Here is a 14,325-nt window from a genome sequence, read left to right as displayed (position 1 = left end):
AGGAACGAAATCTGCATAGTATCTTCTCTCCAGAAACTTCATCCAGGTGAAACCCATCTTACAATCACTTCTTCAGAATTCATTTATTTCGTTCCAATTTTTCTACCTCCGCCAGTTTCGTCTGAAGGCTAACAAAATTCGGCTATTCATCTCAAGGCTAAAAAGTAGCTCTTCCCATCCATTCTTTTCACCTGCTCCATCTCACATACCATCTCCATCTGCACCACCTCAAACGAGCGGTCATACAAGAGTCCTCAAGTGAACAGCCCACCTGACGGTGGCGAGATTGCCACTCTCGCCATGTTCTACAGCCATGAAAGTAAGTACTGAGGATCATCACTGAGAGCTCAAGATGCATGATGACTGACACCACCCTCTTCAGTCCTCACCTCCCCAGAGCATGGCGTCGCAACTATCTGGTAGGCAGCTCTATCATCGCAGTAGCATGCTGAGGCTAACGCAAATCTAAAATACACAGGCTTGTCGCAACTCTTGGCTCGCGATCTATCGCGCGACGAATCAATCGAAGGGCCATCCAAGATGTCGACGTGCCAAGCGCATGTAGGGTCATCATCGACCCCAGGGCTCCGATGGCGCTACGACTGCAAGGTAGCTTGCTGTACGTTTTCATAGGTCGGCGTAGAGTTCCTTCAATGACAAGACTGTAATAGATACGGCGTTTCGCGCGTCTTTAACCAACAGTGCGGATACACTTTGCTCGACGCCCAAACAATGCATGACAAGATGATGGCCATGCTAAAAATCGCGCCAGGTGCTGCTCTCGACTCCAGCGCTGGAAAGTCAAAGTAAGTTCTTGTGTTCATTTTCAGCCAGAATGCTTATGTCTCATGCGTTTCAGACCGGGAAGTCTCAACCTTCCATACGACCCTACCTTCCTTCCCGAAACTTGCCTACCCGGCATGGGCATTGAATTCATCTTACTTGACGCGATCACAGATGAAGCCTCCAGCCAATACTCTAGTATATGGTCCAAGTCCCCCCGCGATCAGTCATTCCAGCGGGTCCCAGAATGGGCAGGTGCAGCTTGAATTTCCTCACGACGAGCTTGTCGGAGGCAATTTGCTGGACAAGATGAATGATATCAACAGCTCTGCGCAGAAGCAAGGTCTGTTTGGTAAACAGATGAAGCCGAGTATGGAAGAAGAAGGTGTGCTGTTGAATCCTGATTTCGAATTCGATGATAATGGTGATATCGTTGAATTTGATGCGAGCAGGGTTTCGCCCACAGAAGAAGGGCGACAAGTTCCAGTCAAAGGCTAAGCGAGTGTCCAAAGTTGCCAGAGACCCAAAAGGATACAGTGAGTGACAGTGATATATCATAAACGAGAAACAGCTACTGAAGTGCTGCAAAGGTCACGGCAAATGACGACGAAGCAGGGCTCGTTCGTAAAGATAACGTGATGGACCTTGGCGATCAAATCGGAGCTGAAGTTACCTTATCTGGCGAAGAGAATCTAGCTGAAACTGTAGGCCTCGATGAATCAATGAATCACGAAAGAAGAGTGAATCAGAGGCGAAGAGAGGCCAAAGTCATTGTGACGGATGTGGTGACGGCCTTACGAAACACAGACCTGGCACGATGGAACAATGAGTACACGGCAAACATGGCGCAAGCCTTGAAGCAAAAGCAATTGAACAAATTACCAACTATTGCAAAGAAGAATGCAGCTCACTGGGTGTTCGGCAAAGGAATCGGCGCGGTGGGCAACCCACTCTGGCCCCTGCATGTACCTCACCCGCTCAAGTCCTATTCAGGCGAGGAGCTATATTACGCCCTTTGCCCTGAAGCTGAGCGCAAACGGAGACGTACAAAGGATACCGGAAATGACAGTGATGCAAGAGAGCAGGGTCGGCGAGTACGCCCTCGAGACGAACAGGTTGACTCTATGGACGTCGAAGTTGCGCGCCACGCACCCTCTAGCGTGCTGGACGACCTCCCTTTGATGCCCTGGAATACCATCACATCAATTGAGAGCTCCCAACGGGGCCAGCGCTTCAGAAGCGGAAGCGAGCTCTCCTACGGCTCACGACGCCGCGGGCAACTCCAGAGTGCAAGCCCACTAGCCGGGCGAGGCTACCTACACAACCTTGATCGAGACAGCAGCCTCGACATCCCAGGGAACTTCGGTGGGGAGCTGGACGATCTCGAGATTACCAAATACCTTGAAGCTGAACTGTCCCGGACAAAGGAAATATCGATGACATCGATTACGGCGAGAGGCGCATCGCCAAGCCGCTTGACCCAGGCACCTTGAATTTCTGGGACTTCCTCAAAGACAAGATGCTCCCATCTAGAGGCGGTCGAATCAAATTTGAAGCTCTTTTCCCGCCTCAGGAGACCTCGCATCCGGTGGCTACACAGGCTTTCATGAACGTGCTCACGCTCGCGACACAAGGCGTTATCCGCGTCGGCCAGGAGCCGTTCCAAGATCAGGAAAGCTCTTCAAAATGGAGTACTCGCTGCGAATACGGTAATATCTGGCTGCGACTACCGCAGCTAAAGTAGTCGATGAGCGCCAGTTCTCTTCTTACATCGATGCGTTTATCGGAGACAACTGATTTCGCGGGATCTATTGTTACACTGACTAATTATTCATTCCATTATTTTTACCATTTCTGATTCTACGATATGGCCATCTCGACCTATCGACTGGCCCAGGCCGGCATGGAACATGATAATTTCACGCGGCCAAGGAAAAAGAAAAAGCGTGACATTGCGGCGTTTTATTTAAGGTGTCGGTGGGGGAACATGGAGAACACAAGGTGAGGCGGAAAAGCTCATGCAACAGGGTTGAGGGAGAGATAAGGCAAGGAAGATCCCAAGGGTGTACCCGGAACTTCAAAATCTATCAGCGATCCATGTATGTAAGCCAGCAATATTTACGCAGACTCGCGTTACTGCGGACATTACCAGGAACCCGTAAGTTCGAACTCTCGTAAGTCCAGACGTTGACAGTATCGCGTACGGAGTACGGGATACAGGAACGGGGACGACAGTTTGCAACAATACTGAGGAGAGGTAATAATACCTGTGAAGTATATAACTTTGTATATTTTGCGGCTGACCCTTTTGATATTTGGCCTCGGCGCGTCTGCCACTTTTCTTGGACCTAATTTCTCTTCGATCGATATCCTATCGGTCTGTCTCCTGTGCGTTTGGCGTCTCTTAACCGAGCGCGCCCGGTTGGAGATGGCCTTGGCGCCTAGATAGTCACCTAAGCAGGCACCACTGAGCGTGGTTAAACTACATTATTAATTCGGATTCAGGGAGATGTTATTACGTCTTGAGCTTTGTATGATGGTTGTCTAGGCTCCAAGATGCCTCGTGGTGGTATTCACTGGATGGCGTTGGCATCATGTCACGCATAATCTTCGATTGGTTGATGTTTCCGCAGCAGTCCGGGATTTCACTAGATCGAAGAGAGCATGGCCACCATCTCTACCAGGTAGGGGCAGTCACGTACTGATGATCTCTGACATTAAAAGTCTGATTCAAATCACCTCACAGGAACCGAAACAAAGAAGCGCAAACAGCGAGGATACGATACAAAGGAGTGAAATACCCGGACTCAAACTTACGCAGGGCGCGTTACCCAGCCGCGCCACTCGTATTCTGTCTCGGTCTTTCCATTTCTTCTCTCCCTCCTCTCTCTTCCCTAACCAAAGTTTCCCCCCCCACACCTCAACGCGTGTCTTCCCCTCGCGTTACGACTTCGTTTTTCCCCGGTATAGCATCGGTTCCCTACCTCACATCAGTCATAATGGGTCGCACCGTCGACCAGGAAGGTGCACGCGGCGTTCGTCGAGTTCCGCGCCAAGGAAGATGATAAGGTGCGTGACTGTGTATTTCGTAATATTTCAAACCCACCACAACAGACCAGCGTCACTAACATACGAGACCCGTTTCGTTTTTAGTGCCTCTCCGTGCAGTGTATCTATTGTCAACAAATTCGCGCGAAGAATACCTCGAGACAGAAGCAACATTTGCTTGAATGTCCTGGTCTTCGAGGACACCCTAACGCGCCTCAGCCTTCTCAGCCTACTCCCAATTCCAACGGCATCGGCGCCCCTAATGGATACCCCGGTACTCCCAACGGCCCTACAGCTACACCATCTGTCCCTACAGGAGGCCCTACCATCCCTACCCCCAATGGCGCATTGATGACCAACGGTGTCAATCCTCACGCTACTCCAATGCAGACCCCGTTGCAAACTCCACTGCAGGCGTTACAAAATCGCCCACCCATGCCGACCCCGGGTCCCCCTCCAGGTCCTCCGGGCTCTGCGCCCTCGTCGGTCGCGCCGTCGCGTCCGACCCCAAAGCCAAAGGCTAAAAGCAGCACATCCAATCTGCCTGCGCCGCCGCTGGACGACGTGCACGCGGCCTTTGTGGAGTTCCGCGCTAAGGAGGAGGACAAATGTCTCTCAGTGCAGTGCATCTACTGCCAACAGGTCCGCGCCAAGAATACCAGTCGCCAGCGCCAGCACTTGCTCGAATGCCCTACCTATCTCAGTGTTATGAAAGACTCGATTCCTGCCAACAACCTGTTACACACGTTTCCGGAAGGCGATGTCGCGCGGTCACTCCAAATCCCCGTTCCCACGCTGGAGCTTGATTTCCGCATGAGCATCAAACTGAACCCCAAGGTGAATATTGGTCAGAGCATCTGGGGTGGCCAAGAATGGGTCTCATACGTTGGTGGGCAATGGGCCGGTCGTTGGGGTAAAGGTGTTGTTTTGGTAAGGTTCCAACTTTAGATGACATGATGCGCCATTGCTAATACACACCCAGCCCGGCGGTCAAGACACTCAGATCGTTACGAAAGACTCGACTACGAAACTGCGCGCCAACTACTTGCTCCAGACTGCTGATGAACCCCCCCGCTTTCATCATGGTCAAGACTGAGGGCTGGCTAACCGGCGCGAAGGATGTATTGGAGAAAGTCAATGATCCCAGTGTGGCTGATGGCATCAATCCCAGCAGCTACAAATATCGCGTCAACCTGTCCATGGAAACTGGTGATGAGCGATACACCTTCCTGAACACTCTCATGTGGGTTGGCAGCGGTTGCCGCCGAGGCCAAGAAGGTACGTCCCTCCAACTTGCATTTCATCCCCGATATTACCCTATCCGTCGCGTCTTTACTAATCTGTGGTTTTTTCAGTGATCTTTGATTCATTCCGTGTCAATTAAACCAGGATGGTAACTCTAACTGTTTTGCCGTTCTTCAGCGATGTCTTTCTGCAGTACTACGATGGGAAAATATGGTGTTTTGCGTTTCGATCGTTCCCTCGTGGCGTAACTTTTTATGTCCCTTGTTATCATTTCAGTGAATCAGGGCTGTGAACGGAGAGCCATGACTGGCTAAAATAAAATGCTTGAGCTAGGCTCCGTTTCCGACTATGTTCTCCTTTTTTCTCTCTTGACTTCTGATGTACCTCTTTTCTACGAACATCTTGATATGGGTTAGGGTTTCCTATGTTTTGGTTTTATGTCTATCTCGATATGTTTGTGATGTTATGTCGTGATTTCCCAATGTCTTGAACAATTGAACCAGGGTTTCATTCCTTAGTCGCTTTTCAAAGGCTTTACAAAAATCAAACTCTTCAATTTCTAGTAATTAGCGTTTATAATCGAGCCATGTAGTGTGAAACATAGCATACATGACTCGTTACTCGTTATAGTTCACAATACGTTCTGGTATGTTCACTTGTCCCGTATCCGCCGTATTCACACCTTATCCCAGACTCACAAACGTATCCACCCGGCTGCAGCGTGAGGCCGATCCCATACCGTTTATACCAACCCTTGCTAGCTCGAGTAATACCAAACTAGCTGGAATGGTTCATCTCTAATTCCTGACTTGTGTTATCTGACCCCAAAACCTTACACTGATCAATACTTCGTTTGGGCTTTTCTCCATAATTTACATAGGGTTGGGTTCCATGGATCCCACCCCCGCTTTATCTAATCATGTCATTGCCGGTGTATTCTCTATACTTCGTACTCCAACTCCGCGTTCATCTGTACCTGGTATGCTTTCCTATCTAGAGCTTGAGAGGGACCTTGGTGGAGGGTAAAATTTTTTGGCGGGGGATCTAGTGTGAGCAAAAGGCACGTGGGCGCTTGTAATGGAACGTTTTCTAAATCGAGGATTTAGAAAGATACGGAAATATATCTCTGGCCATGTGGGATTGAAGTTTTGCCCTGCATTCTTCAAACCCGACCGTTATGATATTTTGGTATATTTTCTGAAGAACATTGACACACACCTTTCCATTTTTCGCATGATCATCTCAACTTTGAATGAGTTTACCCTGGAAACAGTATCGAGGTTGAGATACGTTCGTATCTACCCATGGACAACATCAGGCCCCATGTTCTATTGAGATATGTCTGGCCTCATTTGATTGTGTAAAGGACACTTGAAAAGGTTCAAATGACGGCCGAAGATCATTTTGCATGAGCATCTGGCGATAGCTCCTACCTGTTGCTGCCATTCCCTCAATCCAAAGAAGAACCGTAACGAAAAAGATGAGAAGTGGAGAGTCAATAATCCCAATTTCATTTCAAGCAACTGGTCTCGCTTCCCACCGTTCTTTTTGTTTACACGCTTTTATAACAGATTAAACAGGTATCACTACACAGAGACAAGGGCAAGAATAGAAAAGCAGCCAGAATCATTTGACTGAGCCCGGATCAAAAGCCAAGGCGGCGTTTTAGTAGCGCGTCGTGGGAGTCGTTGGACTCACCACAGCCCGCGACCTTTCCAGCTCTCGATCAGCATCCAGATTCTGCTCGTACGTCACTAACACCTCTTGGGTTGTTGTGATGCCCGGTCTGCCCAGGATGCTCTTCACACTACTATCGTCCCGGCCATCTGAAAGCGTAACGGCATCGCCTCCGTAGTAATAGTATGGATCGCGCTGCGTGGATGGCTTAGGGCCATTGCGTTTGTCGGAGAGTTGATAGTTTTCGGAAGAGGGTGGATTGCTGCGGTTATAGTTGGAGGAGCGCATGCGGACGAAGAGGATTCGGAGGGAGGGAATCGAGGCGGCGAAGATGGTGAGGCCTGTCTCGGCGGAAGCCCAGATAATAATTGTCGAGCAGAACCCTGGTTGTTCTTTAGTTGGGTGGATCGAGAATGTGCGTCTGAATGGACTTACAGGTGAAGTCTTGTACTTGAGAGACGTTGACCAGCTTGGAGGTCTTGATGAAGGCGGTTACTGCCGCACTAGTAATATACTGAGTTGATGGTCCAGAGGCAGTTGTAGGAATAGTTTGACTCACAAGACACCCATACTCATGGCAATGGCAATTCCGAATTTCTCGCGCTTCTTCATTTGGAGCTTCCATAGGAGTACCCATGGGAAGAGAGCCAGAATAAAGTCCATGCATCCAGAGTATGCGCCCGCCGTGAGGGCGATCGTCTCAAACACACTAGTGGGCCAGCACTTGGCGGTGGCCATCAGCTTGGTATTCCACAGGGCTGATGCCGGCCTGCACTGAGCAAGATAGCAGATTGCACAGAGCCACATAATTGCGTTCATAGTGACGATGATTGCCCATAACAGAACTTTCATCCATGTCCTGGTCACGATCCGAAGAAGGGTGATGGCGAAGGAAGTCTTGCTAAGAACGCAGCCAATGATAATGATCACGAAACTGATGTAGACGAGCTTTAATGCAGGCGGTACGATCTCTTCATTCTCAATCGCAAAGACATGCCTGCCTACTACTCCCATCTGCACAGCTTTGGTGATAAGCGCCGTGTAGACAAAGAGCATGGACTATTGCAATCAGCGGGTGTTCGGGGATGATACTGTAAAGCGAGGATCTCATACCAATGCGAGACAAATCACAAGGTCATCCCAGCCAAGGCCTCTACTCAGCATCATCTTGCACCAAATTCGCAACCCAACCATCACGGCAGGAATAAGAACCAAAATCCAACATACTGCCAAAATCGTCGGGCCCTGGTTCTGGGCATCCAAAGAAGCTGATCCGGCAGTCATGATGTTTGAAAGAGGTAACCCCCGTCGGCATATAGAGAGAGGACTTGAGCAAAAGAGTGAAGCTCGCTCGTGGGTCAATTCTTTTGAGGGTAAGATGGGAGAATAAGAAATATCAAAGACCCCCTTTAGAATGCTTCCGACATCCTTGACTCTAGTAAGAGTGGGCAAGGATGCAACAATAGATCTTCAAGCGCTGTCTCAAAAAAGGTGACTGGACTCACAATCACACAAGAAGACAATGTCAAATTGGGCCATGACCAGACCGCGGAAGTGAACCCCTGCATCCCGATTATGACAAAGTACCCTCCCGGTCTAGAACTGACAATCGCCTGTCATAATAACCATTGAATGACCTGATTCACACGATCCTTCTCTTGGGAACATCCTAGATTTCCCAAATTGCCAGTTCAAGGATGCACCCAATGTGGGAATCCGCCAACCGCAACGCCCGAAGTATATTTGATAGATCGCAACGCACAGTCCACGGCGGGAGCAAGTGACAGCGATCGGCCACGGGGGATCGGGTGGAAACAATGGGCAGTTGATGTGGTGGAGATATTACCAAATCGAGACGTCGTGGGCTGCATATGAAACGGCCAACCTTGAACGGGTCCGGCTTCCGGGACTCAGCCCGTTTTCGCCCCCCCTCTTTGCTCGTGCGCGGGCACTAAATAATGCGTTGGGCTGCAGCTGTCATACTCGGACCTTATCCCAGAATGGACTAAGTACAGGTATAGTGGCATCTAGTTTTTGGATAGAGCACATTCTTAAAGTACCGCATCCGAATCAGCGGGGGTCTCCCGTTCTACCCAGCGGGACGATCCGGTCAGTGCGGCGTGGACCGTCTCGCACGTTGGGGCCGGTTTCTTCAGGTTCTTGGTGGATTCTATAGTAAGGCTCGTGGAAGATTAGAAAGAAGCTTGACGAAGAACAACCCAGAAAGGGCCGCTTCTTCTTCAGGTTATTTAATTTTACTTATTGCGATAGAACAAGCGTCAGACCTTTTAATTTGCCACACCGTTAGGACTCAAGATAGTAGTAACCCCTCGCCCCCCCCCCGCCGGGGGGGTGTCATATCAAAAACGTGACCTATCAATCACAAATGTACCTTATAAGTAATCCCCTGCCTGCAGACGCCAATTGAAATACGTTGTCTGATCCAATCAAGGTTCTTCGATCTGCAGCATGACACAATCGACCTACTCAGCGCCAGGGCACCCTTGTTGCTCCCCCTAGCTTGGTCTATGGAGCTCCAGGTCTCTGTTCAGCATATTTCGTCCCAGTATGCTTGAGCCACCACGGCCATCTATGTAGCATTGACCACGCCATTAGCCAAATGAGAGTGGAAACCATAGGACTACCCGTCCAACCACCTGGTCGAGATACCGCGCCATCAGCCAGCATCATGTCCGTGCATCTTCATCACACACAGCTTTAGCCTAAGGGATAAAGTGGACCGATTGCCTAAGAGCACGGGGTCTGCGGAGATCGCGTAGGCCATGATCATTCATCTACCCGGCTAGCAACGTTCACGTTCGACTCATCGCAAATCGATTCTCCATTGTAGCCCGAACAAAAAACCTCATATTCAAGACCCAACACCATGTTCTCCATTTCAGAACTAGTGATCAACCTCGTTCTGTCCGTGTGCATCCTTGTCATTTCTCGCTTTCTTTGGAACTACCTCCGCTCCCCACTGAGGTCTTTTCCGGGCCCGCTTCCCACCAGCTTCACCAACATATGGCGCCTGCAAGACGTGTTCAAAGGACGCTGCGATATCACACAAAATGAGCTTCACCGCAAGTACGGACCCGCCGTTCGGATGGGTCCCAATCTGCTCAGTCTCTCCGATCCGAACCTGATCGGTCAAGTGTACAACACCAAGAACCCATGGCTTAAGGTACGCGATAGGTTCAATTCCATATGCTTCTGGATGACGTGGAAGTTCATGTATGCTCATAATTCTTACCTAGAGTGATATGTATAACGTCAATGACGTTATCGTCTCAGGCACCCGTTACAAGAACCTCTTCTCGAATCAGGATGAGAAGTGGCACTCGACTTTCATCCGTCCAATCAAGAACCTATACTCCATGAGCAAAGTACAGGACGTGGAGCACAATGTGGACATTACCATCCAACTCTTTCTCGAGAAGCTTCGTGAGCGGTTTGTCCGTCCGGGCAAGACATGTGAGGTGTCGGAATACATCAACTTCTGTGAGTCTGGATTCCATCGTGCTTGAGCGATTAACTAACGGGATTACCTTAGTTGCATGGGACGCAATGAGCCAAGTCACATTCTCCAAGGATTTGGGCATTCTTGAAGCAGGCTGCGATTACAAGGGTTTCCTAGGAAGATCGACAAAAACACTCGACTACTTCGCCTCGGTAATTATCCTCACCCCTACAAAAAACATACCTGATAGTTCATACGACTCAATCCATACTAACCCCCCGAAAACAATTTCAGATATGTCAAATTCCAAACCTAGACTACCTCTTCGACAAAAATCCCATCATGCGAATCGGCCCACCAACATTCGTCTGGGCCAACATATTCAGCGTGGAACAACTTCAAGCCCGTTATGAAGAAACCACACCAACCGGTCATATCGACTTTCTAGCTAAATTCCTCGAAGTCAAGAAAAAGCAGCCAGAGCTTGTAAACGACGGCACTGTCATTCTGTACCTTCTCTCGAACGTCCTCGCAGGCAGTGACTCCACCGCTGGAGCTCTTTGCGCAACAATCTACCACGTCCTTAAGCATCCGGCCGTGCATAAAGAGCTCGCTTCCGAGCTTCGCAATGCTAATCTGACCCTGCCTGCCAAATGGAAAGATATCAGGAATCTGACGTATCTCGAAGCAGTGATGCGAGAGTCGATGCGTCTTAACCCGGGCGTGGGTCTTATTCTCGAGCGAGTTGTTCCGAAGGGCGGATTCACTCTCCCTGATGGACGATATGTGCCTGAGAATACGGTCGTGGGTATGAATCCGTGGGTGATCAGTAGAAATGAAGAAGTCTTCGGAGCTGATACAGAGGCATTTATTCCGGAGCGTTGGCTAAAGGGACCGGAGGAGACGGATGAGGTGTTCCAGGCAAGGATCAAGAAGATGAAGGCTGCTGATATGGCGTTTGGAGCGGGGTCGAGAGCTTGTCTTGGGAGATATTTGAGTCAGTTGGAGAGTTATAAGCTGATTGCGACGCTTTTCAGCTCTTTTGATGTAAGTCTTTCTTGCACCTGGGGTTCGGCATGGCATTGGAGTGCGGTTTTGCTGACGAGCTATAGATGGAATTGCCGAGTCAGGAGCATGAGTGGGAAATTACTAATTCCTGGTTCTTGTATCAAAAGAATATTCCTGTTCGGTTCTTTGAGCGGACAGATACGGCTGTTTACGTTTGATGTAGTCTGTGATGAATGCTATGAATTTTATTCCGTTTCTATTGAATTCAGTTGCCTGGCAGCGATACGGGAACTTTGGGTTGGTCAACTCGCTAAAACATTTGCTTTAAACTGATAATATGAGGAATTTTTTAAAGTTGGAGCAGTCTAACTGACATCAAGGTATTGAAACACGACTTGAGCAGAATCATGATGCTCGCGTATATCGACAGTGACGATGGGAAAAATTTATCACGAAGACGTATTAGAAATCTGTGAGCGTTGATCAGCTTGCTGTGTGTTCGCTAAGCACGGTGGAGACCTTACCCTTCTCAGTATTGCCCTCGCCCATGCTCTTGCTGTTGCTGCTTCCGCTCTGGATAGCACCAAGGATACCATCCATGTAGGGAGCACCACTCCACTTCTGGTGTGTCAGGACATCCACACCTAGATCCTTCTCACGGGACTGGACCAGCTTCACGTAGGCGAGCATACCCTCATCCTTGAATGCGCGGGAGAGTTCAGTGGTTATGGTTGCGTTGCTGTGCAGGCCAGCCAGAGAAATCAATTGCAGAACGAACCTGGGAGGATTAGCTCGAGTTTGACGATAGACAGCAATTGAAGCTTACCCATGCTTGGCGATGTCCCAGACGAAGGACTTCAAAGAAGCCTCATCAAAGCCCTGGGCCATCCAGTTGAAGGAAGGGCTCAGGTTGTACACGAGCTTCTTGCCCGGGTACTTTGCGCGAACTTCACCCGCGAGAGTGCCAGCCTGCTCGACGTTGGGATCGCCGGTCTCGACCCATAAGAGGTCGGCGTAAGGCGCAAACTCCTTGGCACGCTTGGTCGCTGCTGGGAATCCCGCACGGTAGTGGTAGTACCCTTCACGAGTACGGGGGCTGTCGCACGACCAGACCACCGGGGTCTTGGTGAAGTCGCTAGCCAGAGCACGGCGACGAGAGAAGGAAAGATCAGGATTCTGCTTGACATGGGCCTTGTAGGCATCCCGTGCCGATTGAGAAGCGCCCTCGGCCTGAAGATGTGCGTCAACAGCTGCGGAAGGTTAGTATTGGTACAGACTCCGGGGGTGGGTTATAACGTACCCTCATCGAAAGAGACAAGCTTGTGATTCTTCACCCAATCAAGCTCAAAGGCGTCAATCTCTGCAGGAGTCGCGCCTTCACGCTCCATGGCCTGCAGAGTCTCAGCCAACGGCTCGACCTCCTCCGTAATACCCAGAATGAACTCGTGGTCGCGCACGTCAATGGCACTGCTAATTAGCTTGCCGCTCTCGGAGTCAGTACGAGCAATGACAAGGTTCTCACAACCCATCATATCCCACTGGAAACGCGCAGCAGTCAAGCGATTGATGTGTTCGCCCATCGGGACAAGCACTTTGCCCGCCAAGTGGCCACACTTCTTTCCACCGTGGAGCTGATCCTCGAAGTGCACGGCCGCAGCACCATTCTCTGCGAACAGCTTGGCGAGTTTGAGAACAGCCGACAAACCCCCGTGTCTTTGATTTCAAGTCAGTTTTGAATGTCAGTTTCACCATCGGGGTAAGACGTACCCGGTGTCACCGTCCGCAACGATCGGTCGCATATAGTCAATGTATGGTGTAGACTTGCGCTCTTCAGCAGACATTTTTCGTCGCGCGTCCCACTGCTTACGATCGTGCATCGATTGGGCCTTGAACATACGCTGAACCTGATTGGGCACCGTGTTGTACGGGTAGTCGCCAAAGTCGGGAGAAACCTCATTAGTGGAAGTCAAGAGCGAAGAACATGCCCAGCCCGAAATATAGAGGATCTCTTGGTTGGGAGCCTGCTGGGTCATCTGTACAGGATCAATGGCACCCACTTCATATCCGCTATGTTAGCCCCATGGAAGTGGAAGGAGGGGCTCACAACCCACTTGTGTGTACCGGCTCTCCAGCCGCCGCACGCTCATTTAAGAGATTGAACAGCTTGCGAGCCATCAAAGAGCTGGGGTATGACTGCTGCAGCGAGCCACGCTTGCTCACCACGTCGGCCGCGCTATAAGAACGTTTGATACCCTCGAAACGGGGCGAGCTCCACCATGCCTCCACATCCCGCACTTGCTGTTCGAAGAGCGCATCTTCAGCAGATCCGGCCTTGTCGGCGGTCGACAACAGCTGGAATGCGTCAGATGGCAGCGTCGTAGACACGGGGGGCTGGACGGTCGGTGACGACATCCGAGGATAACCGCATGTGAACGAGCGCAGGGCCAAACGGGGAGCAGTCGTGATGGGGAGACGGGGTACTCGTCGCGGAATCAATCGAAGCATGATTGAGGTGGTGATTGAGCGAGAAAGGGGTGGGAGGTGAAATGAAAGAGAGTGCAAGGTCCCGGTTCGGTGTAGTATTTACAAGGCCGTTCGACCTCGGGCCGCGCAGTTGTCACGCTTTCTGGGGTTCCCCGCCTCCGATAACCGCCACTTTTACTAAGCTTTCCAGCGAGGAACGTGTTCATCCGTTTTGTTCACTGCGCTCGGTACTTCACCTTTACATTCTGGTGTCCATTGGATCGGAGTCTGGCATCCAGTCGATCTTGTCTGCCCTGTCTATGCTCGGACTCAAGGGCCAGAGTAGCCATTGACTCGGGGAACTTTCTCCAGGAAGCAGTTGAGTTCTAGAATTGGCTTACCGCCTTCTTATTTAGGGCTAGCATCCAAGACTGGCGGTATTCACTTTAATACCTTAGCATACACCCTCGCTTCTTATATTACCTTCTTTCACGCCCTATCCCTTTATTCCCCTTACCCCTAGGCCTTAATCATATATCTCCTCATATTATAAATATCTACTAGATATCCCTTAGATATCTAGCAAATATCTAGTTTCTTCTATAACTTTTTTTTCCTATATATATCTACGTAGTACCTTG

General features: G+C 50.1%; 5 protein-coding genes across 5 annotated transcripts; 3 read left to right on the top strand and 2 right to left on the bottom strand.

Annotated features, from left to right (window-relative positions):
- Positions 1-300: 300 nt before the first annotated feature.
- Positions 301-2,527, top strand: N7477_005953 (Rad21/Rec8 N terminal domain protein; the record flags this gene model as incomplete). Its single annotated transcript, XM_056967616.1, has 7 exons — positions 301-319; positions 383-419; positions 479-619; positions 672-806; positions 1,020-1,269; positions 1,374-2,148; positions 2,211-2,527. 7 exons carry the CDS (start codon positions 301-303, stop codon positions 2,525-2,527), a joined length of 1,674 nt encoding a protein of 557 aa, XP_056822370.1.
- A 1,255-nt stretch (positions 2,528-3,782) lies between these two features.
- N7477_005952 (DUF3237 domain-containing protein) lies at positions 3,783-5,215 on the top strand (the record flags this gene model as incomplete). The annotated part of the gene is given in 5 exon segments (XM_056967615.1): positions 3,783-3,818; positions 3,829-3,903; positions 3,937-4,761; positions 4,827-5,109; positions 5,187-5,215. The coding sequence occupies 5 exon segments, from the start codon at positions 3,783-3,785 to the stop codon at positions 5,213-5,215; spliced, it is 1,248 nt and encodes a 415-aa protein (XP_056822369.1).
- A 1,526-nt stretch (positions 5,216-6,741) lies between these two features.
- On the bottom strand, positions 6,742-8,037 carry N7477_005951 (uncharacterized protein; the record flags this gene model as incomplete). Its single annotated transcript, XM_056967614.1, has 4 exons — positions 6,742-7,136; positions 7,189-7,256; positions 7,313-7,812; positions 7,867-8,037. The coding sequence occupies 4 exons, from the start codon at positions 8,035-8,037 to the stop codon at positions 6,742-6,744; spliced, it is 1,134 nt and encodes a 377-aa protein (XP_056822368.1).
- Positions 8,038-9,640: 1,603 nt separating this feature from the next.
- On the top strand, positions 9,641-11,439 carry N7477_005950 (cytochrome P450; the record flags this gene model as incomplete). The annotated part of the gene is made up of 5 exons (XM_056967613.1): positions 9,641-9,937; positions 10,011-10,254; positions 10,307-10,425; positions 10,508-11,260; positions 11,326-11,439. 5 exons carry the CDS (start codon positions 9,641-9,643, stop codon positions 11,437-11,439), a joined length of 1,527 nt encoding a protein of 508 aa, XP_056822367.1.
- Positions 11,440-11,704: 265 nt separating this feature from the next.
- Positions 11,705-13,726, bottom strand: N7477_005949 (methylisocitrate lyase ICL2; the record flags this gene model as incomplete). The annotated part of the gene is made up of 5 exons (XM_056967612.1): positions 11,705-11,999; positions 12,048-12,471; positions 12,522-12,934; positions 12,989-13,277; positions 13,333-13,726. 5 exons carry the CDS (start codon positions 13,724-13,726, stop codon positions 11,705-11,707), a joined length of 1,815 nt encoding a protein of 604 aa, XP_056822366.1.
- Between the last annotated feature and the right edge of the window lie 599 nt (positions 13,727-14,325).

This window comes from Penicillium maclennaniae, assembly GCF_028827695.1.
Source record: "Penicillium maclennaniae strain IBT 15551 chromosome Unknown utg000005l:1.0-2652337.0:1.0-2654196.0, whole genome shotgun sequence".
In the NCBI taxonomy this organism is placed as follows: Eukaryota; Fungi; Ascomycota; class Eurotiomycetes; order Eurotiales; family Aspergillaceae; genus Penicillium; species Penicillium maclennaniae.
The sequence above is the reverse complement of the archived record's forward strand: the minus strand, read 5'-3'. Positions and strand labels throughout refer to the sequence as shown.